Below are 24,993 nucleotides of genomic sequence, written 5' to 3' on the forward strand. Positions count from 1 at the left end.
TTCTTCTTCTTTGTTGTCGTTGTTCATTTAAATAAAAGCCTTTAAAGTTTTTTTCCTTTTAATTTATTTTAACATGCTAAGGCTAAGAATCGCTTTACTCGTGTCATGTGAGTTTGGTTGGAGTGGGTCTTTCTATTATTATGGCCATTATGTCTACCAGCTACACTAGAACAAATTTGGTCAATCAAATGGATTCTACGGCATTGTTAAAATGAAGAAACTTTTTTATCCTTTAAAATAAAGTTTATTAGAAATAAAAGTTAATGTTCGTAGCACACAAATATATGTACCTACATGCATGCTACGGGGCTATGGTTGACAGGTTGGCAAACCTAAAAGCCAGACAGATCCTATATTATATTGAGAATTATTGTGTGTAGAAATATATAAAAAAAATGCAATATTAAATCAGTCTAAGTAGATATTTCTTTATTGATTATCAGTTTAATTATGTAAGTCGTTGTCGTCAGTCAAAATTAAATGTGACTTTATTGCAAGTGTACAATGTAAGTAAATCCTAACAAAAGTCTACCCAGCCGGACATCGCTTCCAAAAAGTATATGTCAGGACGCCTGGCAACCCTACGAATCATTTAGCTCAGCATAGTAGGTAGGTAGGTCTAGGTACCTCTAGCACCTAAGTTCTCGAATACCTAGGCACCTAATATGTTTTGAACTTCGCGCTTATAAAGTGTCAAACAAAAATGTTCAATATAACAACCATCTAGGTACATGGAAAATGTTTATATTTTGAATGCCTGTATTTTTACTTTATGTTAATTTTTTTTTAATTTAATGTTATATTTTAGTGTTATTATTATAACAGTGATTCATATATTTTCCAACGAGCTTTTTTTAACAATTCTGCCGCCGCCGCCATCTTGTTTGTCGCGCATGAAAGCGTTGCCGGGCAACCAACCGAACCAGTTTCTCAGTTGACTAGCGGCTTTGCGGATGCGGCATTGTACGCGCGAGTAGTGACAGGCAGGCACAGTGTCTCAGTCCGTTTCATATTTTAATTGGCGCTATTGCTATAATTAACGCATTTGTTGACGGCATAAAATTTATTAAACTAGACGCGATCCGTTGTGTCTTGTGCGTGATAACAAAAAGGTATAACTGTAATTTACATACCTAGTTCAAAATGGCAACAGAAATAACGAATAACGTACCCGAAAACACAGAAAAAGAAAAAGAGCTCAAGGAGGACGCGCCGGCAGACAATGGCCAAACTAAAGAAGAAGCTCCGGCCGCTTGTGAAAAAACAGATGAAAAGGTCGAGGAGAAGAAAGTAGAGCCTGCCCCGCCTAAGCCGACGGTACACAAAGCCAATTTTGAGAAAGATATCGTGTACCTTTACCAATTTTCACGAACTCCTTTGTTGCCATCAACTTCCCCTTACTGCTTGAAAGTTGAAACATGGCTCCGTCTTGCTGGTATCAAGTACGAGGTAAGTACAAACCATTTTACAATAATTATTAATATCTACATGGGCACATTCTTTTGTTTAGCGAATCATTCGTTATTTAGTTAATAGGAACTAGTTATTTTTTATTGTAAGTCTATTTAGTTGATTGTTTTTTTATATATAAAAAGTTTAGAGATAACATAATGTAACTTAATTACAATGTAATTTTTTCATTACCAAATTTTTAAAAGTTTTACTTTTGATTTGAAAAACCTTTACATGCTGAGCTTTTCATATTATTATAGGTACTTGCACATAGGAGTTTCAGAATAAATTAAATAGTACCCTATGTGCCATACCCAGTGTTGCTGGATTTTTATTTTTGATAAAGCGAGATTAATTTAATCAAATGCACAAAGGAAATAAAATCAACTAAAAAAAAAATTGAATTTTCTATTTTATAGATTTACCATTTGTTTTTTTTTTCTGACTGAAAATACAACAAAGTGGGACAGAGCTGTCTTTCTTTTTGTTGTGTGGTTGAGTGAATTTTCCCAGAATTTGCATTTTTTTTGGAGGCTATAGCGAATTATGCTGTGCGAATAATTATTTTTGCCATAATTCAGGAAGAGTACAATTTTAATTTCTTTCTTTTATTTAGACAAAGAAAAGTCTTATTTCTTTAATACAAAGTCTGTTACACTCAGAAATACAAATGTATTTTTGCTTAATTTTTTGACACAAATAATGTAAACACATTATGAGGTAGATACTTTCTTAAGGTATTTTACATTCTTAAAGTGCACTTGTTTTGACGCACCAAGCTAAGTACACCAGAATTATTCTTTTAACCTTACCGAAAAAGTGTGCTTCTAGGTATACAAAAAAATATTGAAATTTCGTTCTTCGATGAAGTAATAATATATTAATTGATATTTTTTTCCACTATAGTGAGGGAATGGTTCTATTGCAATACCTAATGTGGTGTATTAGAAAGCTATTCAAGTATTCAGGTCAAACATATTATATTCCTTTCGGAGTATAACAAATGAAATATATGTATTTTTATAGAATAAAGAATATGTATAAATAGAACAGATATAAGCATGTACATATGTTTAATAAACATATTGCTGTAAAAAGATAAGTAGGTACATAGGTACCCTACATAGCAACATAACCAGTAGGATGCACAATGTCAAATTAGTATTAACAATATTTAAATATACCTATATTATCACTATAATATTAACTTCATGCTTTTCACTTTGCCTTTTGAAGATTGAAATTGTAATATTTTTAGTGAATACTAAAAAAAATGTGCTTCAATGAATATTGAAGCACATTTTTTTTTGCTGCGGTTCCAAAAACAATTTTGCTGAGCTTCGACGGTGTGCTCAAACTAAGTGCATTGTGAAGAATACCTCAACAAAGTACCTACCTATTACATACTTACATTCATATACACCGAAAATCGCCCTTATTATTTACTAGCTGAAGCCCGCGACTTCTTTCGCGTGGCTGAACAATTTTTGGTAAGGAGTCAAAATTATTAGGAACATTTAATTGTACAGGCAAATGTAACGATACCTATACATAGAGAAGTATATACTATACCATCATAGGTCTACATCAGGTGTTCCAGATCTTCGATTTTTATATCCCAACAGAAAATGCTCATCAGACTGAACAATTTTTGTTAAGTCGTCATTTCTATATTCCCTATAGTTTAGCTGTACCATCATGGGTCTACATCAGGTGTTCCAGATCTTCGATTTTTATACCCCTACAGAAAATTCTCATCAGGCTGAATAACTTTTGTTAAGTCGTCATTTCTATATTCCCTATAGTTTAGCTGTACCATCATGGGTCTACATCAGGTGTTCCAGATCTTCGATTTGTATACCTCAACAGAAAATGCTCATCAGGCTTAATAACTTTTGTTAAGTCGTAATTTCTATATTCCCTATAGTTTAGCTGTACCGTCATGGGTCTATATCAGGTGTTCCAGATCTTCGATTTTTATACCTCAACAGAAAATGCTCATCAGGCTTAATAACTTTTGTTAAGGCGTCATTTCAATATTTCCTATACTTTAGCTGTACTATCATTGTTCTCCATCAGGTGTTCCAGTTTTCAAAATTATTTATACCCTATATGTTGCCCAGGCTTAATAGCTATATAACAAAAAAGTTTCATTCAAATCCGTCTCGTAGTTCCGAAGATTAGCGAGAACAAGCAGACATACAGTTTTTTTTTAAATTATTACTCTGTTGCTGTGACTTTATCGCCTAATTTTATTTTTATGTATTATTCAATGTACAGGTTTTTTTCTAATGTTTTATTATATGTATTGATATTGATTTAGAGGGTGGTAGGAAAGTAGCCCAATACTAAGGTGGCTGTTATTAGGTATGCATCTATGCCCTTCATATCGGCCGTAGCTTTTAAAAACGTGTTTAGGCGGCCGATTTTAGGATCTAAAGGCCTACCATCAATTTTTACAAAACTCAGTTCAATTTAGAAAACCTAAAATGAATCGCATTCATAGAAAAAAAAAAGTCGATGGTATGAATTTGCGATGCGTAAAGTGGATCGCGTTAAGAGATGATGGTAAGCCCCCTGGTGATCAAACTGTTATTTCATTTTTAAACCTTATTAATATTACTGCTAACTTATATATAAAAAAGCTAAACATTTCATTTAACGTTTTTATGTTACGTCCAGCAGTTTCGGCTGTACGTTGTCTGTCAGTCAGTCACTCAGTAACGGATGAGTTTTATATATTGATTGATTACTACTTACAACAATGTAAGTACATTGTTTTGTACTTAGGAAGCTGAAATTTGCAGGTTCCCTGGGGAGTGTAGGTCAGGTTCCCTGGAGAGTGTAGGTGAGCACTAAGAGATGATTTTTGGAAATTCCGTTCCATTGAAAAACTTGAAGTTAATGACTTGAAAATTTGGATTTTATTTGTTTACAACAAATTAATGATTCCAGATTTTTCTAAAAATTAACCCTCAACCCCTTCGAAAGGGGGGTGAAAGATTGTAAGGACAAGACAAAGACTTAATACAATTTTCAAGATAAAAAGCTGAAAATTGGTACTAAATTGGTGGTATTATGTACTTACACAATAAAGTACATGGTCAAAAGGTATACTGTGAAACGTATTATGATTGTGATCGAGTGCTGATGAAAGGAAAAAAATATATGAATTTAATCAAATTAACCAAATGAAAAATCTTTTAATAAGGGGTCGAGCTGACCAGTTCCCTCTGGTAGCACACGTTCACGTGTTGACGCGTGAGCAGTCATGACATTACTTGCATACGTATTACATTAGTGAAAGTTGGATCTTGGTAGGTACCTAATTATAAGTAATTATAATTTGATGATTGGCAAAGTTAGTCATGTATGCCCTGGCCCTATTAGTAGGCATCGAAATCGTTTCAAAAGACTTTCTTTTGTGGAATACGCGACGGAACCACATTGCTTGCCAAATATCTATGTATACTGCTCTGTCAAGAAATTACTAGGAAAAGATCAATAATACACCAAATATTAATTATTCATCCATATTTATTTTATCACCCTCAAAGTATGCTCCTTCAGAAGCGATATGCTTACGCCAACGAATAATCCAATCATCAAAAATTTTTTAAACGCTTTTTCCTGAATTGAGTACAGTTCTCGCCGCGAATTCTCCTTTATGTCTTCTATGGAAACGGGTGCCACAAAGTGGTAATTTGACTTAAGGAAAAAGAAAAAAGTCGCATGGAGCCATATCTGGAGAATAAGGTTGTTCCTCAATGATATTTTTGGAGTTTTTGGTAAGAAACTCAGTTCATTATGGCCTTGTGTGAAGACGTATTAACGTGGTGCAAAATCAAAGACTTCTTTCCACAAATCCGGCTTTTTTCGTCGAATCTGCTCTCTTAAACGTCGCATAACGCTCAAATAATATTCTTTAGGCAATAATTCTGCACAACACCGCGAAATTCAAAGAAAACAGTCAACATTACTTTGACGTTTGATCGACTTTTGCGTGGTTTTTTTTGTTTCGGTTCAGCTGGAAGGCGCCCGTCTGAAGCTTGTTGACTAATTTGCATGTCAAACTCGTAAACCCACGTCTCGTCACCAGTAACAATACGTTTCATGAATGTTGGGTCGGAATTGACTCGTTCTAGCATGTCCTCAGCGACTCTTATGCTATTAAGTTTTTATAGAAAATTCAAGTCTTTTGGGTCTAGCCGAGCGGCAACGGGTTTCATACCCAAGTTATTATTTAAAATAGTACAGTGCGACGGCTATCTCTCAAAGTTGAATGAGGATTTTCAGTCACTGTTTCCTTCACTTTTGCGATGTTACCTTCAATTGCAGTCGTTGGTGGCCTACCAGAGCGAGGCAAATCTTCCATCTCATCTCCACCGCTTTTGAACGCTTTGTACCACTCATAAGCATGTGTTTTTGATATAATCGATTCACCGTAAGCCTTCTGTACCATTTTCAGTGACTCCATTGACGATGAAAATTTGAGACAAACTCTTTGTTTGATGTTTTTGTCCATTATGAAAATCACAATGAACACTAGATAAAACTTAAAACAGGAATTTAATAGTATTAAATATGAATAACAGATGCAACTGAAACTCCGCGCCAAAATGGAAAAAGTAGTGCCAATCTAACAACAACAAAAAAAATGTAATTTGGAACAATTTCCCGATACTTTTTTGACTGAATGTACATATACATTCTTCGACAAAAAACTTGTTTCAAACATTCATTTCGTTCCAACAAGGAATACTCGTTAGCAGTGCAAGTATACATTTCATACATTAAGGTCATTAGTTCAAAACAAATAAATATTTGTGATGCTGATGTAAGGCTCAGGGTGATGATGGGTCGGCCGTGAGATATTTGCTTACTTCCTCGTTTTCTATACAAACCCATAGATATTTATTCCAGGAAATGTGATGGTTTTAAGACAAAAATGATGACAAATAATCTATTTAGGACCTGGTAGATGATTGCTGGTATTACTAATTGGGCCTTTGTTAAATATGTCGTTCGAGCCAAAGTGACTCATCATCATCATCATCGAATTGAAGTTTTGAGGTCAGCATACGGAAACCCTCGCGGCTTTGAGCCGCTATTTTCAGTTGGTTAATGAATGAAAATATTATTAGGACTGTAAAATATTAACATACGTATAATATAACGATACCTATACAGAAGATACTCATAGACGGAAATATATATTTCCTATAGTTTAGCTGGATCATCATGATTTTCAGGTCTTCCAGATCTTCAATTTTATACCTCAACAGAAAAAGCTCATCAGAATGAACAACTTTTGTTAAGTCGTTATTTCTATGTTTCCTATAGTTTAGCCGTACCGTGGGTCTAGTATCATCAGGTCTTCGATTTTTATATCTTTTTTTTTTTTTTTGTAAATACTAGCTTTTGCTCGTGGTTTCGCGTAAATTTCCCACGGAACATTTAATTTCCGGTATAAGACACACCCTATGTCCTCCTTATTTCAAACTATATGTATGCAAAACTTCAATTTCAATACATAGAGCGTGAAGCAGTAATAAACTTACTTTCGTGTTTATAATCCAGACCACAATTTATCTCTGTGCCGAATTTAATTAGTTCAGTAGATTTTGTGTGATGTGCGTACAATCAGACAGATATACAAATATTCAAAAAAAATTGTTTTGGCTTTTATTGACACTAAATATTCGTCTCCAATTTTTTTTCGTAAATATCTTCTATGTACAGGCATAGTCCAGTCACAGTTTTATTATAAGTTTACATATAGATATTCAATGTACAGGATTTTTTTTTCTACAGTTTTATTATATGTATATAAATTGACAAGAAAAATCACACAGATTGCAAAGTAAGTTCGAGTCTTGTGTTATGTCAACGATAGTATATTTTATAACAAATACATATATGTACATAAACATCCAAGACCCGAGCCAATCAGATAAAGATCATTTTCCATCATGACCCGAACGGGGATCGAACCCAGGACTACGGTTCAGAGGCAAGCACTCCAAACACTTTACCACTGCGTCACCTAGGTCGACAATTTTATTACACCTTTCTAACCGCCACTGCTATATACTATACCAAAACAACCATAGTAAATTTATCGGTGACTCACATTAATTTTAATAAGTCCTAACAGAAATTATTGACCTTTGATTAAACTTAAATGGTTGTCATGTCAGTTTACCCATATATGGTGGCATGTGTTGTGAGATTGGCAGCTTCATTCTGAGGCAGGGTGTTAGGACGCGGTTTCCGACTGCGGGCAATGCCCTCCTCCCGTATTAACCTTGTATACTCTATCAACTGATGTAACTAATTTAATAAAGAGCTTTCTTCTCTGTATTCCCCGTGTTATTATGAAGAACACATTCGTAATAGAATAAATCTGCTTTGTGTAGAACAGAGGGCAAAAAGTTGGAAACATTTTGATGACTAGCTGATGCCCACGACTTCGTTCGCGTGGCCGAACAATTTTTGGTGAGGCGTCAAAATTACATACAGAAGATTCTCATCAGACTGAAAAACTATATTTCCTATTGTTTAGCTGTATCAGGTGTTCTATTTTTGTTGCATTTGTGCCAATTTTCAGGTAGATCAGTAAAGTATTTCGTTATTTTTCATACAAACTTTTACCCCTTTTTTTACCCATTTGTGAGTCGAATTTGTTTTTGTAATCTAAAACTACTGCCCAAATTTCGCGTTTATAGCTTCTATGGTTTAGGCTGGGCGTTGATTAGTAAAAACGTTTGTTCTTTTATATATATAGGTAGTTAAGCTGTACCATCATGGGTCTGCATCTAGTATCGATTTTTATACCTCAACAGAAAATGCTCATCAAACTGAACAGTTATGGTTAAGGCGTCTTTTCTATATTTCCTATAGTTTATTTCCTGTACCATCATTATTCTCCATCATGTGTTCCATTTTTCAAAATTATTTATACCCTATATTTTGCCCAGGCTTTTAATAGCTATATAATAAAAAATTTCATTAAAATCCGTCCAGTAGATTCGAAGATTAGCGTGTACATTCATTTTACAAAAAAGAGCAATCCGCTATATATGGTTTGAGGAGAAGGGATACCCTTAGAGATTTTTTTAAAGATTGCCCGAAAAAATTTAAACTTATTTAAAAAAGTTGGTAATTACACTGATAGGTTCTATTAGTCTAATCACCAACTTTTTTACGTAATAAAGATAAATTGTTTGTCTCCGGGCGTCGGTTGGCCAAAGTTAGAACGTCTTTTGTTGGAAACTGTATCCTTTTTTATAATAAATTGCCTAAATGGATTCTTGATATGCCAGACAAAAAAATTAGAAATTATATAAAAGAAGTACTTTACAAAAAGGCATATCACAAGTCTGATGATTATGTGAACGACAATAATGTTTGGCCCAAGCATGGTGCAGTATCTTCATAACATATGTAATTTATTTATGACATGATTACGTACGTTTTGTTCATTTGGCTTTTTTTGTGTGACAATTTTAAATAATTTTATTGTAAAATTACAATGTTTTATTTATTTATTCATTTAAATTTTTAATAATGATGTAAATTCGTCCTCCTAATTTTTAATATATTTTATGTATATGACCTATATTTGTTAATTGACGTCCTTGGAGAAAAGGCTGCGGTGAAGTTTGTTTGCGCCGCTTCTTCACCTGCGCTTTGGAAGTCGGCTGTAGACTTTAATTAAGTAAATTTTTTGACGTCAATATGTGTAACAAGTTGTGTATATCATCATAAATTTAATAAAGAATTATTAATTTGATTAAAGAATTTTGAATTTGACAAACAGACAGACAAACAGGCGGATTTTTTTTCAGATTCTTACTCTGTTACTATAACTCGATCGCCTAATTTTGTTTTTATGTAAATTTATTCAATGTACACGATTTTTTTTCTACTGTTTTGTTATATGTATTGATTGTTTTCTCCGTTTATATATTCCGTTTATATGCATAATCGTCTTCCATTTATTATGTTGGCAGAAAGGTGCAGGAGAATTTAGTTCCTTACGGAAATATTACCATAAATGACCTTGACATGTTAATCAATTATTTCTTTTTTTAATGGCTGAACACTCTTGTGAACTTTATAGAACCACATCACCCAAACAAAACAGTCTGACACAATAGTAATCAAAGGTCATTGTAAATTAAATGTATGTGCGTGTGTCATGGAATTAGATAACGAAGTACTTACTAAATCCACGATGCGTGCATTATTACGTGTCAAAATTTGTTATAACGTAACGTAAATTTATTAGTTTCAGTAATGTAATGATCACCCAATTATATTTAATTATCTCTTCCATAGAAGAGGAGGCCTTTGTTTGGCAGTGGGTGGGGCACATGAACAAAAATAAATAATATAAAATAGTTTGCGTAATGCACTACATAACACTTATTTATTTTCATTGCAATCCAATATTTTCGATGTTTCTTTCGTTTATTTGGCGCAAAAAGTGAACACTTAAATAAATACATTACTATTTATTTCTTTAGGGCATACTTGCCTTTTATAATTAAAGAGATCTACTGACCCTAACATACATTTATGGTCAGCCATAGAGCCTTATTAAATTCTTTGTCTCATCCAAACCCCGTACGTCGTCTATGTTAATGATATTGGATTCAATTCAACGACGCATCGCACATACAAATTAATAATTTAATAATACTGCTTGAGTGTATTAGTAAAACAATACTTGTGTACTAAAAATACCTTTCTACCTACCATCTGTTAACATCATCAATTTAAATATTTTCCAGAATTCAGGTCTTAGTACAAAGTTTAGACAATAATACAAAAAAGTTATCTAATGGTAGGACCATAGGCCTCTTCACAATCTACACAAATAAAGTCGGGTGTTTTTTTTTTTAAGAATGAACGTCTTCAAACGAGAATTGACTTATGACGCCACTTCAGTATGCATCTGATCTAATAGAGACTTAATAAAGTCGTGCAGTGAATCAAATTTAATTGATATCCTAGTGTTCGCGAGCCATCGGCAACAATGCGTTTATTATTCCAGCTGGGAATCTTGTTTCGCGCGACGTACTTATTTGGTGGTGGAATGCGGGGCAGGCGCGCGCTAACCCTCCGCAGTCAGCTTACGACGGAAGTACCAAATGGCCGTGAGTTGCTTAATGCAACTATCATGCTACTCTGCAAAGCACTGATTCGTATTCGTCGCAGACAGCTCTCTATAAAATAACTAGGACCAGCACCGTTACAGCTTGTCCTTCATTAAACATATCGCAATACTGTACCGATTCAGAGCGTATCGTGCGCTTTATGTTTTAAATAAAATCTACATTGTATTAACTCATATAAATTCAATACTCGTTCTACGTAAATTGATAATAAACAATAACTATTATGGTATCAAATATGAATATTATGATAGATTTTTATATTTGCCTGTAACTCGTTTGAAGGAAAAAGTGGAGTACCATACTAAAATGTGTTAAAACTTCCCTTCCTCTACGTGGTTTTATTCAACCCCCCCCCCTTTCGTAGTTTTATTCTGTTCAGTCTACCTTATTATAGCTAATAGGGTAGATGCTACGAATAAACATTCGTAGGGTAACCCGATGAGCCGCAGACCTCAGCTTATTTAATTCCAAGCCAATTTGTTGCTCCACTAATGCAGTTCTAAAGATGTGTATATTTCATAGTTAATTTAATTGTAAATATAACAAGGTATTAAATATATATCCGTTGGTCATATATTCATGTTGCAATGAGATCGAGAAACCGCAGAGGCACAGGAATAAGCCAGTGAGCTATGAAATCATGCAGCCACGGTATGCCGACTGCACTTTCTCGTGAGCTCGGCACAACTTGGCATAAGTAACCGTCACACGCTCGTTGCATCGAATGTAATATTTATTTTCTATGACGTCGATAGTCCCTTCTCTACTAATGAAAGGAAATAAAGGCTATTTTTTATTATTTCTGAACGCATGTGTTTTAAAATGTCTGCAAATAAAGACATTTGACGTTTTCAATGTACATTTTATTAAAAGTTAGAAATTAATGCTGTTTGAAAAAAAAATTAACATTAATGCTGTTTGAAAAAAATGTCGACAAAGTAATTAAATGAAAGCGAAATCCATCAAAGAAAAAACGAAAAAAGCCGTTTAATTAAGTAGGAGTGGTGTAAAAAACAAAGTATTATCATTGACAGAGCGAGCGAAGCGAGCGAGGTCTACAATTGAACTTTGAGCAAAAATACATTTTATTTATGTATGTTTGTAACGCGATAACTTTCTCCTTTTCGTCACCTTGAAAAAATTTTAATATTAATAAATGGTGTATTTGTAAAGTATAAGTAAAAATTTCAAAATATCAAAGCACATAATCGAATCCAAATGAATATAATATTAAAATTTTATGTAACTAAATAATAAATAAATAAATAAATGAGGGCAAACCACGCATATTGAGCTAGCCCCAAAGTAAGTTCGAGACTTGTGTTATGGGATACTAACTCAACGGTACTATATTTTATAACAAATACATATATATATATAGATTCCTAGTCTCTTATCTCTTTTATTTATTTACTTATTTATTTATTACTAGCCTGCGACTTCGTTCGCGTGGCCGAACTATTTTTATAAGGAGTCAAAATTATTCGAGAAAATTAATTGTAACGATACCTATACATACAGAATCATCAATCCTATTATCTGACTGAAAAAATATATGACTCTTCTTCAGGTTTAGCTGTACCATCATAGGTCTACATTAGGTTTTCCAGTTTTTTAAATTATTTATATACCTATATGTTGCCAAGGCTTAATATCTATATGACAAAAAAGTTTCCTTCAAATCCGTCCAGTAGTTCCGAAGATTAGCGTGTACAATCAGACAGACATACAGACCAACAGACTTTTTTTTTCAAATTCTCTGTTGCTGTGGTTCTATCCCCTAGTTTTATTTTTAATTTATTCAATGTACAGATTTTTTTCTACTGTTTTATTATACGTATGTATATTAATAAAACCCATTACATATACATGCGTGAGACAAGTTTTGCCTCACACATAACAAATATCTATAGTTGTTCATTGTCTTAACATATGTATGTGTTGTACTGAGCAGAAGCATCGGAATGCGTAGCGTGACTCGTCACTCTTAAAATATTCTATGTTAATAACCACATTGCCACCGCAGCTCATATAAACAAGTGAGTTATTACTTGATAGTATAAGTGCTTAGTGTCAATCGTTACGTACAGATGTATGTACAATAAATATTGTAATAAATAATTGATTCGATGACTGATGTTATCTGACGTGCTTGGGCTACTGTTTGTCCACGAGAATATTGCTTCATGCGAACGATGCATCAAATGCAGTTACGTAAAGTGCTGCGTTCTATAGCTATTTGGGAAAAGTACATTATCGTCTTCTTCTTTATCCTTTATATTTATCCCTTATTTCACTTGGGGTCGGGTCTCCTCGCACACATCTGCCAGAGAACTCTGCTCGGGGTTGTCATGGAGTTTATAATGCCTTTAAAAAGAATACTACGTGCATATAATTCCACGTCATATTTAAATAAATAAAAAATTGAGATCAATACAATGAACATATTTAAATAAATAAAAAATTGAGATTAATAGAGAATCAGTAATAGAATAAGAATTTAAAAATAAGTCTGTTTGTTTGCACACGCTAATCTCTGGATCTACTGGACGGATTTGAATGAAACTTTTTTTGTTGTATAGCTTTAAAGCCTGGTCAACATATAGGGTATGAATGATTTTGAAAATTGGAACACCAGATGGAGTAGTACGATGGTACAGCTAAACTATAGGAAATATAAAATGACGCCTTAACAAAAGTTATTCAGCCTGATGAGCATTTTCTGTTGAGATATAAAAATCGAAGGTCTGGAACGCCTGAAGAAGAGTCATAATAGTTCAGCTAGACTATAGAAAATATATTTTCTAATATATTTTAACATTTTCAGTCTGATTAGCATCTTCTGTATGTGTATAGGTATCGTTACATTTATCTGTACAATTAAATTTCTCTAATAATTTTGACTGCTTACCAAAAATTGTCCGGCCACACGAACGAAGTCGCAGGCATCAGCTAGTTCGTAGTAAATTCCGAAATTGTCTCTACTATTAAAGGTACAGTAATACAGCAAATAAACAGTTAAGTTATAAAGATATTAAATCCCAAATATCTTGCCATTAAATGATATCAAGACCGACTTAAACTTATCGCAACTAGAGATAAGATGAACCTTAGGTCAAACAGGAAAAAGGAGCACATTCTTAACATTACAAGCTATTAAAAAGCAATTTATTCTAATTGTGCGTTGAGCTCAGACGTTAACTTTCATATTGCTTTAGTAATGTTATAAGTACAGTGTTACTTGCAGTATCATTATTTCCGTTTATACATAACTGGTAGCCCGCCCGGGCTTCGCACGTGTAAAATCATAATAAATTTTACTTAACCTCCCTGGAATCTGTATGTATATTCGCTATGTTCGAATGATGTGATAGACCTTAATCTGTCAGAGGTGCCTCCGCATAGGTTACGGACCCCCCTAGGGATATACCCATTGGACACCTAATTAGTGTTAAAATTGTGCGATGGTACGGAACATTTCATACGAGCTCACCTTGCGCTTGGCCAGATTTAATTTTGTATTAACAGAAAAAAATTGTACCCTTCATACTGGTAAGTATTTATTTAATACTTTGGGATTTGACCTATTTCAATATATTTTTTCTCATGCGTTGTCAAGTTTAGTTAAATTTTTCTTCTAAATGTTATGGTACAGACTGCAGTGTGCAAAATAGTGTAAACTGCGTAACGTGTCATGCGCAGGTTCAGTACAGCTGAAACGCACAATGGACAACCGTTCCTGGAATCGTTCTGTTTATGTAACGGTAACACATTGTGTGTTTACATTGTTTACACTTAACGTAGTACTTAACAGTAGCATACATTGTTAAAATTAACTTCGATTCTCTGTTTTATCTTCCACCTAACACGTTATTTCACATATTAGCGTGATAATACTAAATGGTATGAACAAAAGCTACCTATAATTTTTACCCTACTTCGAAAAAAACGTAATCCTATGAAACAAAAACGTAATCTTATGATTACTTATTTGTTTATTTATAAGTGTTATTTTTACTGCTTGATACCTGCCACCAGATAAATATCAGTAAAAAAGATAATAATTATGGTATACAAGGTTATATAAGTATATTTAGGAGTAATGACGCTATGCCCACCTACAGAAACACATATAGGTACCTAGTGCGACATCCTTATTTGCTTTGGGGATAGGTATCTACTAAAACCTTTGTTTAATTGTTAATATACCTAATTCTTAACAATTGAAATAGTAAAAATTTTTTTTATGTTGAAAAAACAATTTATAAAAGTTCTTAAATTTCACCTTGGACTTTAATGACAGAACCTATGGATCCATCATTAGAAAGGGATCATCGTTGTATCGATAGATATGATAGGATGGTTTCATTTTGAAACTGTCCGAAAATGAATCTATTTCGGGAGCAAGTACTATTAGCCTAGACACAGGGGTCGGCAACCGCAAGGGCTTCGACCTAACGCGGGCGCCTGCGCGACCCCGCCCGGCCATCGACCAACCCCTTACTTGCCACCTCGACAAGGGTGACGCGCCCGGGAGACAACTTCTGCGCAGACGCGGCTCCGATTAGAGCGGAGATGCGCGCGCAAAATCTCAGCCTAAAAAAAAGTATGTCTATATCACCGACCTGTTTTTTTTCATATGGTACCCTCCTCAGATTTCCTATCATTTTCGTATCAGGGATGTTGAATTTTATAAACATTAGTATAATTTCTTACGTTTATAATATATTTTTCTAAGTTCTAAGTTTAAGAACTATTTGGTTAGACATGTATACAGAAATTACTAATTTAATTGTACAGTATTTAATGTTGTGTATTTCTTTTTCTACTATATTTTTTTAATTTTAATCAATTATACAAATACAAAACAGTAACCTATTAATTTTAACTTTTTTTTTCAACCTGATACAAATAACTTTTTATATGTACAACATATGTACAAGTATGTAGTATGTATGTAGTTACAATTAAATTAGATCTTGATTTCAATATCTCTACAAGACCTCAGATCGGTCATCTCTACAATTTTCACAGTTATAAGATTTCTATTTGATGTAGGAAAGCTTAAAATTTATTAACTGGATATGTAATGGTTTATTTAGGTTTCTAAGACTCCACATGGCATGAATAAAATAGAATCACGATAAACAGAGAAATCAGGGTTAAAAAAGTTGAAGTCTGTATTTCCAAGGTATTGTCTGTTTTGGTTTTACTGGTTTTACCTACTTTAAATCAAGAATATGGGCGCAATCATAAATATATGTTCATATGCAAATGTTCATAAAAAATATTCAGCGTTCTTCATTGTGATATTTACTGAAACAATAACTGTAGATACATTGATTGATGATTCCTATTAATTTTCGTCATTCCTAGAACATTCAAAATAATTTACATTTATTTTAAAAGTAACTACGTCCTGTTAACTTTTATAGGGTGTCATATTGTCCGATGATAGATGGCGTGGTGTAGTTGGCGGTGTTGGTAGTGGGTGCGGGGAGGCGAGGGGTATGGGGACGGGGTGGATCGGCCGGCCGCTGAACCTCGCCAGTCGAAATCAATACAGCTGCTCTCCCTGTTATGTACCGAGTTTGCGCTCGTCTGGAGCCCGTCTCCATGGTAACGCTAGTAGATAAACTACGCCGCCCGCGACGGGTGCCTACCCAGTCTCCCAGCCCCTCCCTTCCCCTTCAATTACTTTGTTCCAGCGAGGCGCCCACCACTTGAACCGCTCTTTCTGTTACTAGTCGATTAATGTGACAACCTGTTGTTGCCACGTGGCGTTTTGAATAATTTTTATTAATATTTGTTAAGAAAATGATCTTGTCAAGTGCTCTTGGCAACAATGGTGTCTCATTCGATCGTACTTGTACAACTACCTATTTTTTATGTGTACTTAAGAATATGTAGCCGATGTAGCCTAAATATGAATGGAACAAAATTCAATGCGACTGCATATCTTATCCTTATATTACTAGTTGTTCGCCGCGAATGTAGACCGAAATTTTACAAAATTGTGAATATTTCGAAAACGTATGTATATAGTATATTTTATAACAAATACAACATATATAGATAAACATCCAAGACCCGGACCAATCAGAAAAAGATCATTTTCCATCATGACTCGACCGGGGAACGAACCCGGGACCTCTCGGTGCAGAGACAAGCACTTTACCACTGTACATTGATTTTCATATAAACATGTCCGTAAAAGATACAAACCATTGAAAGTGCCAATCGGTCACTTTTTGTTTCAACTGTCTATACTTCCAATCTCTCTCGCCCTGTATTGCTTCGGATTCAGAATTTCCTAAGGCCCTTGTGAATCTATTAGCATCCTCCCTTCTTGTAGCAATAGCCATCTCCGTAAGGTTACTACTTGGTGTAGGGCTTTCAAGTTGTAGTGCATTTAGCAGACTTCCGCTCTGTCTAAATTATTATTTATTTATTACGATGTGGTGATCGAAAGGTCCCATGTTCGAACCCTACTCGTGCCACGTGAGATTCTATATCAATCTGACTCACGTATAGTAGTTTTCATTGACCACTTGCTTCCGGTGAAGGAAAACATCGTGAGAAAACCTACAAACTGGTTAAAGTTTATATGTTGACATGTAGTCGTGAAAGTCTTGTCAGATGCGTAAAGGCGACTTGAATAAAATAATTCTATTTTATTCAAGTCGCCTTTACGCACTCGCTAAGAAAGAACGATTATTTGTCTAGCTGTCCGCGATGACATAGATGACTCGCAGATACCAGAGTAATAAAAGGCAGCAACATTCCCATTTATAAAATTAATAACGTAGGAAGGAACATTCAAATTATGGTGCATTTTTTAATTTCAATAATCGTAGTAAAGTATATTAATTGTATCTTATCTATATCTATGTCTGCATAAAATAAAACAGTAGAAAAAACATCTGTACATTGAATAAATTTACATAAAACAAAATTAGGCGATAGAGTTGTAGTAACAGAGTAAGAATTTGAAAAAAAAATCTGTCTCTATGTACTGGGCGGACTGGAATGAAACTTTTTTGTTATGTAGCTATACTATAAGAAATATAAAAATGTCGGCTTAACAAAAATTATTCAGTCTGATGAACACTTTCTGTTGAGGTAAAAAAAACGAAGATCTTAAACATCTTATGCAGACCCATGATGGTACAGCTGAACTAATAGGAAATATAGAAATGACGCCCTAACAAAAGTTGTTCAGTCTGATGAGCATCTGTTTATGTATAACAATCGAAAATTTGGAACGCCTGAAGAAACGTCATAATGGTCCAGCTAAACTTTAGGAAATATAGTTTTTCAGTATAACGAGTATCTTTTGTATGTGTAGGTATCGTTACGCTTTGTAATTTTGACTCCTTACCAAAAATTGTTCAGCCACGCGAACGAAGTCGCGGGCATCAGCAGTTAAATAAGTGTAATCATAAGTTAGTATATGTACAGCTTAGACGTGCAATATTCGCGTCTTACTATTATGTAGTTCACCAACGAATATAGTTAAGTAATAAACTGATGTAATAAAGTCACTTGCGTTTGTTTGTAACGCGATAACTTTCGAACCGTTGGTCCGATTTTGATGAATTGATTTAAAAGGTTTGTAGGATATGCCAATAGAATTTTTAAGTTCGTGAGGCATCAAAATCGGTTGAGTCGTTTTTGAAATATTCACAATTATATAAAAAAATATTGTGTTCGCGATGTCTAAGTTCGCAGCGAACAACTAGTAAATATATATAAATACTAATATTCATGCACAATATTACTACGCGAATATATGCTCATGCTTAACTGCACTGTGTTATTGATTACATTATGCTATGAAGCGATAGAAATAAAATGATTAACAAGCGAGACAAAAGAAGCAGTTGTAAAAAATATTTGTTTCCAGAATGTGGACCACAAGGCAAAATTTAGATCCAAAAAAGGTCAATTACCTTTTGTGGAATTGAATGGCGAAGAAATTGCTGACAGCACATTTATCATCAAAGAACTGTCGGAGAAGTACAATAAGGATCTTGATGCTGGTAAGTAGCTAATCCGTCCGTAAATAGTAGCTTTAGTAGCTTAGCAAAATTATGTGTATTCACAGCGTAGACGCGTACGGTAATGTGTACCTATATCAATCACCACAGCTAATCATGATTTTGTCATTGGATATGGTTTTGCTGCAACTTGAGTCTATAAGCGCCTATAGTATCAAGGAGTAAATAAGTAGTATAATTTCAATAAAAGTAGCTCGAATGCATAATTCTATATAACCTCTTGGGCTGTCCCCAACCATCCCCAATACCGGTATATTCGCTGCATGTTCTAAAAATACATTTCCGGCCTAGTTTGCCGGTCTATTTACCTATTTTAAAGTTCCGATCGATGTAGCAAGTGATAGGTCCAGGTCAGCTCTCCTAGGCCCGGGCGACCTGGTATTCCAGAATTCTAGATATTAATGGGACGTTGCGCATGTGCATTTTGGACGGAAGTGTCGAAACTTGCTTGCACCTGTTCACCTATTTGTTAAACGCAGCTCTGACGCCGGAGCAGCGGGTGGTGGCACACGCGATGATCTCCATGATTGAGAACCATCTCTCATGGGTCATTATGTGGTGGCGCGCCAAGTATCCCGACAGTGTCATTAAAGGATATCAAGTGAATCTACAGAACGCGCTCAACACTCGCCTGCCAAATCCCATCCTGAACTTCTGTTTCAAGCTTACATCTGGGCGCAAGGTAGGCATTGTATCTTTGTCATGTTTTTTATCATAGGTGCTAATAATAGCTGGAACACTAGCAATTTAGATCATGTATTCCTAAACAATATTTAAAATATCATTTTAATAACTTAATAATTAATAACTGTACTAGAAAACAACATGCCTTTGTTTGCAATAAACTTTGTTTGCGCGTATCACAATGTTTTTAAATCTGTGGTGCATATCCATTGTCTCGTCTTTTCTGCATTCATGGCTTGTGCCTTGTTAACTTTTGCTCTTTCATATAGAAACTGTTTTATAGCTTGTAAAGTTGAAATTTCATATATCTCATTGTATATTAGGTATATACAAAGAAACTTGTATTTGACTATAAAAACTGTAATAGTTTGGATCAAATATTGCAAATTAAATTGACGCGATTGAGCTGAAATTTGGAATACACCTTTGATTCTGATGACGATGCAAATAAATTTAGTAAATTTTCTTGTTAATTCAAAATGGCTGCCAAAACAAGATGGCCGCTAACACATATTTGTAAAGCCCACTCAATATAGGTCAATAGGTCATATGAAAGGGTTTTACTTGTACGATACACGATTTTCAAATACAAAATGGCTGCCATCACAAAATGGCGGATGAAGTATTTAAAACCTACCCGATACCAAAAAATAAGGTTTGAACTGTATGGAATACTAAAGCAAAGTGAATTGTTAATGAAAAAGTTTTTTAAAACATGATTTATTTTAAAAGTTTTATTTTGTGGCATCTGGTTTTAAGTATTATTTGGATTTTGAATATGCTCGACAATAACTCATTTTCCGACTTTAAAAATGGGTTTGATTCTATTCTTAGTAATAATCCATTCAAAAACATTTTCAGGGAATGAAGAAGGCCAAAGCCCATGGTATCGGCGTCCATAGCCAGGACGAGATCCTTGAGTTCGGCAAGAACGATTTGCGTGTGCTTTCAGATTTGTTGTCCGATCGTCCATTCTTCTTCGGTGACGAACCAACACTTGTAAGTAGTGTGACAAATGCGATTTGATAACAAATACGCTTTAAGACTAATTAATTTACTATAAAAATAGTAGGTAATTTGTTTACTCAATTTTATTACAGTACTTTTATATTTAGCAATGTTTGAATGATTTTACAATTTGGAATTAATATTTCTAGCTGGACGTGGTTGCGTTCTCAAATCTCGCGCAGTTGCACTTCATAGACAAAGAGGTGGCACACCCCCTGCGAGATGCGATGAACGATTCCTTCCCGAACCTGGTGGGCCTCGTCTCCCGCATCAAGGAGCGTGCTTTCCACGATTGGGATGACATTTGCACCACTCTTGACTTGAATGCGCACCTTCCCAAACCTGTGAAGGAGGTCAAGGAGACCAAGGAGGGTACCGGCCCCGCTGAAAAACAACCGTTGCCAGATGACACAGAAAAGGGCAAAGTGAGTCACATAGAAATTTAATATTATTTTCATTTGGGTTCGATTATGTGCTTTGATATTTTGAAATTTTCACTTGTACTTTACAAATATACCATTTATTAATTATTTTTTTTTCAGGGTGACGAAAAGGAGAAAGAACAAGAAAAAGAACCCGAAGATAAGAAAGAGAAAGACGATAAAGAAAAGGAGAAGTAAATAATCACACTGTTATACGGCGAACAGAACATGTCGGCGAGTAAACGAATCGGGACATTTGCTTACTGTTTGTTTCACACAAAGTACTTATTCTGGTCGTGCAACTGCAAATGGACTGTGACAACATGGGTGAATGCCTCATGCATTTAAACAAGAATTTGTTCAAAAACCCCTTGGTCCCACACTTATGAACCAGGACAAAACCCCTCATCGCCAACTCGCCGGCACCCTTAGCATACAAGTTACACATAAGAGTCAGACTCGTAATACGTTCTGTAAATTATACTCGTAATATGCGTGTAAATCCATTTGTCTTTCCCGTTTATTTCAGTTGTCGACGCTAGTATGTCGTTACATTATTTTGTGTTTTTTGATTCAATGTTAGTTTTTAATTAATTTGATCTATGTCGTGTCGTGAAAATCCATGCAATCGATTTATGAACTCCGCTCTTAGAAATTAATAAATGTCTAGTTACAATATACTGTACAACATTGATTTAGCGCTTCGTAATATTCGTTTATATTGTATTATTCTCTTATTTTAAATTTTTATGAAGTAATTATATTAATGTCAGATAAGTAATTCGGTTGTTAAGGTACTTACAGGACTAGGTAATTATTCAAGAAGTAAATTAAAGTAAATAGACGTTACTTACATGTAAAACATTCAATGTGTTGACGTAGTTGAGATCACTCTCTCGTCTAGTTTTATCTCGTACTCAATAGTAGTTAAGCTTAATTAGGGAGCGTAACATGACTTATATAAAATTTACACCTGTTTATCTCAATTTAGTTATTCTCTTATAATTGTTCTCATTGAAAAATATTCTAATTCAAAATATTAAATCTAGTTACGTAATTTATGATACCAAAAATTTGGTCTGAAATTTAGTAAATAAATATGAAAGTATTATAACTCGAAATTGAAGCTTTTGTTACTTTAAAATGGAATGAACTGTGAAGGTGGTTTTAGAATGTTTTGAGATTCTTGTACTCTATTGGTTTTTACAATTAAAATTTACAATTTACAAGTTTTTGATAAACGAGAAAGCCTGGAAGACTGTTTTATCATGTTATTATATAATTCATAGTCCATAAAATTTTGATATTATATTAATTGTTAAGATCTAGGTCGAATGTACTCAATTTTATAAGTACTAAATTAGTATTCAAATTAACTGATATAATCTCTTAGATGACTTGTAATTTTGATGATTCAAATGTCATGGAGTTTTTTTCGTTTCAATTATCTTTTGTGTAATTTGGATTTAAAGACAATCATTATCATAACATGTGGATACAGGCTATTTTAACAAATTAACTATTTGAGATAAGATTAGTTAAGTCATTTCACCATTTCACTTTCTTCATTACTCATGTTAAAAAAATACTCACTTAAGACTGGTTTCGAGTCAATATTCTCGGAATTTTATTGAAATCTGACTGATTAATTAGATGACATTGTTCTTCACCTATATTTTCGATTTGTATAGATTTGCTTTTGTGCGTCAGATACTGAAACAGGCTTATTTATTAATAATAAAAGTAGTATTTAATAATTAACTTGCATACATTCCGGTTCAAAGAAATATGATAATTTCTTGTATTCTCATTACGGCTTTGTCGTTAGATTGGCGTAATAAATTATTTGGTGTTCTGTATTAGAGAATGTTGTAGAAATTAATGGCTTTAGTGGGTTTGTTTCAGTGAGGTAAAGTTAAGAATAATATAACTAAGCATAATTCTGGAATAATCCGTATTAATAATTGATGACTTATCCTAAGATATATATATAGCGAAATATTCACATAAAGATTTGTTTTAGATTAAGCGGACTTAGTACCATAAGGTCTAAGATATTTCCGCATTTAGACATAGATTCAAATAAATAGAGTAGTATAAATCGAGAAAGCGCCACCAGTCTTTCTCAACAGCCGTGCTAACCCCACTGCCATTTATTAGATTCAGATTTAGGATTAATATAAGAATCTTAATAGTGTAGTAATCATGATGTACTCCATTTGGCAGATAACTATCTCGACCGAAACGATCACCACCTTATATTTGGTCTTCATCACTAAATTTGAGTCACTACTGTGTACTTCATAAATCTATAATCCATTTTTTCTATATAAGCCTGTTTCAGTGCTTTAGACAAACGCACACTATCGCAAGAAGGATGTCGGAAGTGACCACCTAGACCATCTGCAGTAAATACGAATTGAATTGAATGTTTTTAGCTGTATTAGGGACGTCTGTTTAGCAAGCGGTTAGTCTAGCAATAGTTAATCTCTATTTTTAAGATTCAATGGCTCATATTATACAACGTAATATACCCTTTTGAGACAATAAAGAGAAGTATACTATTCAAAACAAATGGTGATCTCACCACATTTTTGGTTTAAAAGTGGCAGTTGTTGATTCATTCTGTTGTATTAGTATATTTTCATTCACTAAGACAGTAAAAAAGATAAAATAGTTTGAGTGTAGTTGTGTTGAATTATTTACAACAACGAAAAGTGATAAGTTTGCGCGCGTGCTTATAGGATCAAAATTCCATATTTTCTGAAAATTTTAATCTTTTTTAACATTCCAAAAGTCTTAAAATTTAATCTGCAATGGATAGAAAAATTTCTTTATTGTCTCACCCAATAGATGTAATTTATATAAATATTTGAATAATTTGTCTGACTCGTATTGTAAGTTAGGACTATAATACAAATTAATTACCGTAACTATTACTTAAATAGTTTTTTTTTCAAATATGTTTATGTTATTATTAGAATTTTAGGATGAATTTAAGATTGAACTACTTTATTATTGATTTAAAATTTATGATTATGATCTATAGTTTATGATTTCTTTGTATTTTCTTTGTATAATCATATTATTAATTCGCATATAGTAATTGTGGTTTTCAATTAATGTGTCAATATTTAAAAGTAAGTAATATTGAATTAGATATGGTTCGCCATAAATGTACCGTTATATGCAACTGAGCTTTCAGTGGACACAACCTAACCATAAGTAATATTTCAATGTAATATTCTGTCGCCATTAAAGTATATATATCAACCAAAATGAGAATTCCGGATGAAGCTCCGATGTTTCTTGTATTCTGGTAGATAAATATCCAGAAACTTCGACGCTTCCAACGGTTATGTTTTACTGTTCTTTACCCTTCCTTTCCTTTCGTGTCACCTGTGTCACCCGTCAGGTCCCCTTTGATTTCAATTCTCATTACAAGAAATGGGCAACAAATATTAGTCGGTCCGTAGTTTAAAAAATAGGTTTAGTGATTGTGCTAAAACGACGTTCGGTGATTTCGGTCTGCGTTTTACGCCCGAGGGACCAGCTCCAGGATCTCTGTCATCTATCTTCTATCTACTTATACATATAAAAGCGAAAAACACTCATCACGAAATCTCGAAAACTACTGAGAAGAACTTTGGCAGGATGGTAGATTGTTACTAGAAGACGTCCGCTAAGAAAGAATATTTCGAAATTCCATCCCAAAGGGGGTGAAATGGGGGTTATCAGTTTATATGAAACTTCGTTTTTTTTGAAGTGAGAGACATGAAATTTTTAATTTAAATTTTTATTTTGTAAAAAATAATGCATTAAATAATTCGAATTTGAAAATTACACCCCTATAGGGAGTTGCTGTTTGTGGTAAAAAATAATGCATTAATTTTATTTTGACAATAGGGATTGCATGGTTGTATGAAGCATTTTTGAAGTACCTAAGTCACATTAAATTTTTGATTGTTAGTAGTCTAAATATAATAATGAATTTATTAGATCTGAAAATTTCACATCCGAGGAGGCATTAGGGGTTGCATATTTATATGGAACTTCCTAATTTGTGAAGCGAGATTAAGTGGCATGGCATTGTGGTCAAAATTTTATACTATTTTGACCCCTACAGCCTAGGGTCTATTGTATGATATGTATCTTATGTTCTATGATAGGATATGTCTTAGG

At 33.8% G+C, this 24,993-nt stretch overlaps 1 protein-coding gene across 1 annotated transcript; it reads left to right on the top strand.

Annotated features, from left to right (window-relative positions):
• Nucleotides 1-926: 926 nt before the first annotated feature.
• fax (failed axon connections) lies at nt 927-24,090 on the top strand. The gene is made up of 6 exons (XM_053767762.2): nt 927-1,449; nt 18,544-18,679; nt 19,177-19,379; nt 20,243-20,380; nt 20,539-20,814; nt 20,932-24,090. Exons 1-6 carry the CDS (start codon nt 1,144-1,146, stop codon nt 21,007-21,009), a joined length of 1,137 nt encoding a protein of 378 aa, XP_053623737.1. The 5' UTR covers nt 927-1,143; the 3' UTR covers nt 21,010-24,090.
• The last annotated feature ends 903 nt before the right edge of the window (nt 24,091-24,993 follow it).

The sequence above is a fragment of the Plodia interpunctella genome, chromosome Z, assembly GCF_027563975.2.
Source record: "Plodia interpunctella isolate USDA-ARS_2022_Savannah chromosome Z, ilPloInte3.2, whole genome shotgun sequence".
In the NCBI taxonomy this organism is placed as follows: Eukaryota; Metazoa; Arthropoda; class Insecta; order Lepidoptera; family Pyralidae; genus Plodia; species Plodia interpunctella.

What these genes read in the sequence shown, in the direction of transcription:
- fax (XM_053767762.2), top strand. Translation starts at nt 1,144, where the DNA reads ATGGCAACAGAAATAACGAATAACGTACCCGAAAACACAGAAAAAGAA. An exon ending in TTGCTGGTATCAAGTACGAG is followed by an intron (nt 1,450 to 18,543) that starts GTAAGTACAAAC and finishes ATTTGTTTCCAG; the next exon opens with AATGTGGACCACAAGGCAAA. An exon ending in TCGGTGACGAACCAACACTT is followed by an intron (nt 20,381 to 20,538) that starts GTAAGTAGTGTG and finishes TAATATTTCTAG; the next exon opens with CTGGACGTGGTTGCGTTCTC.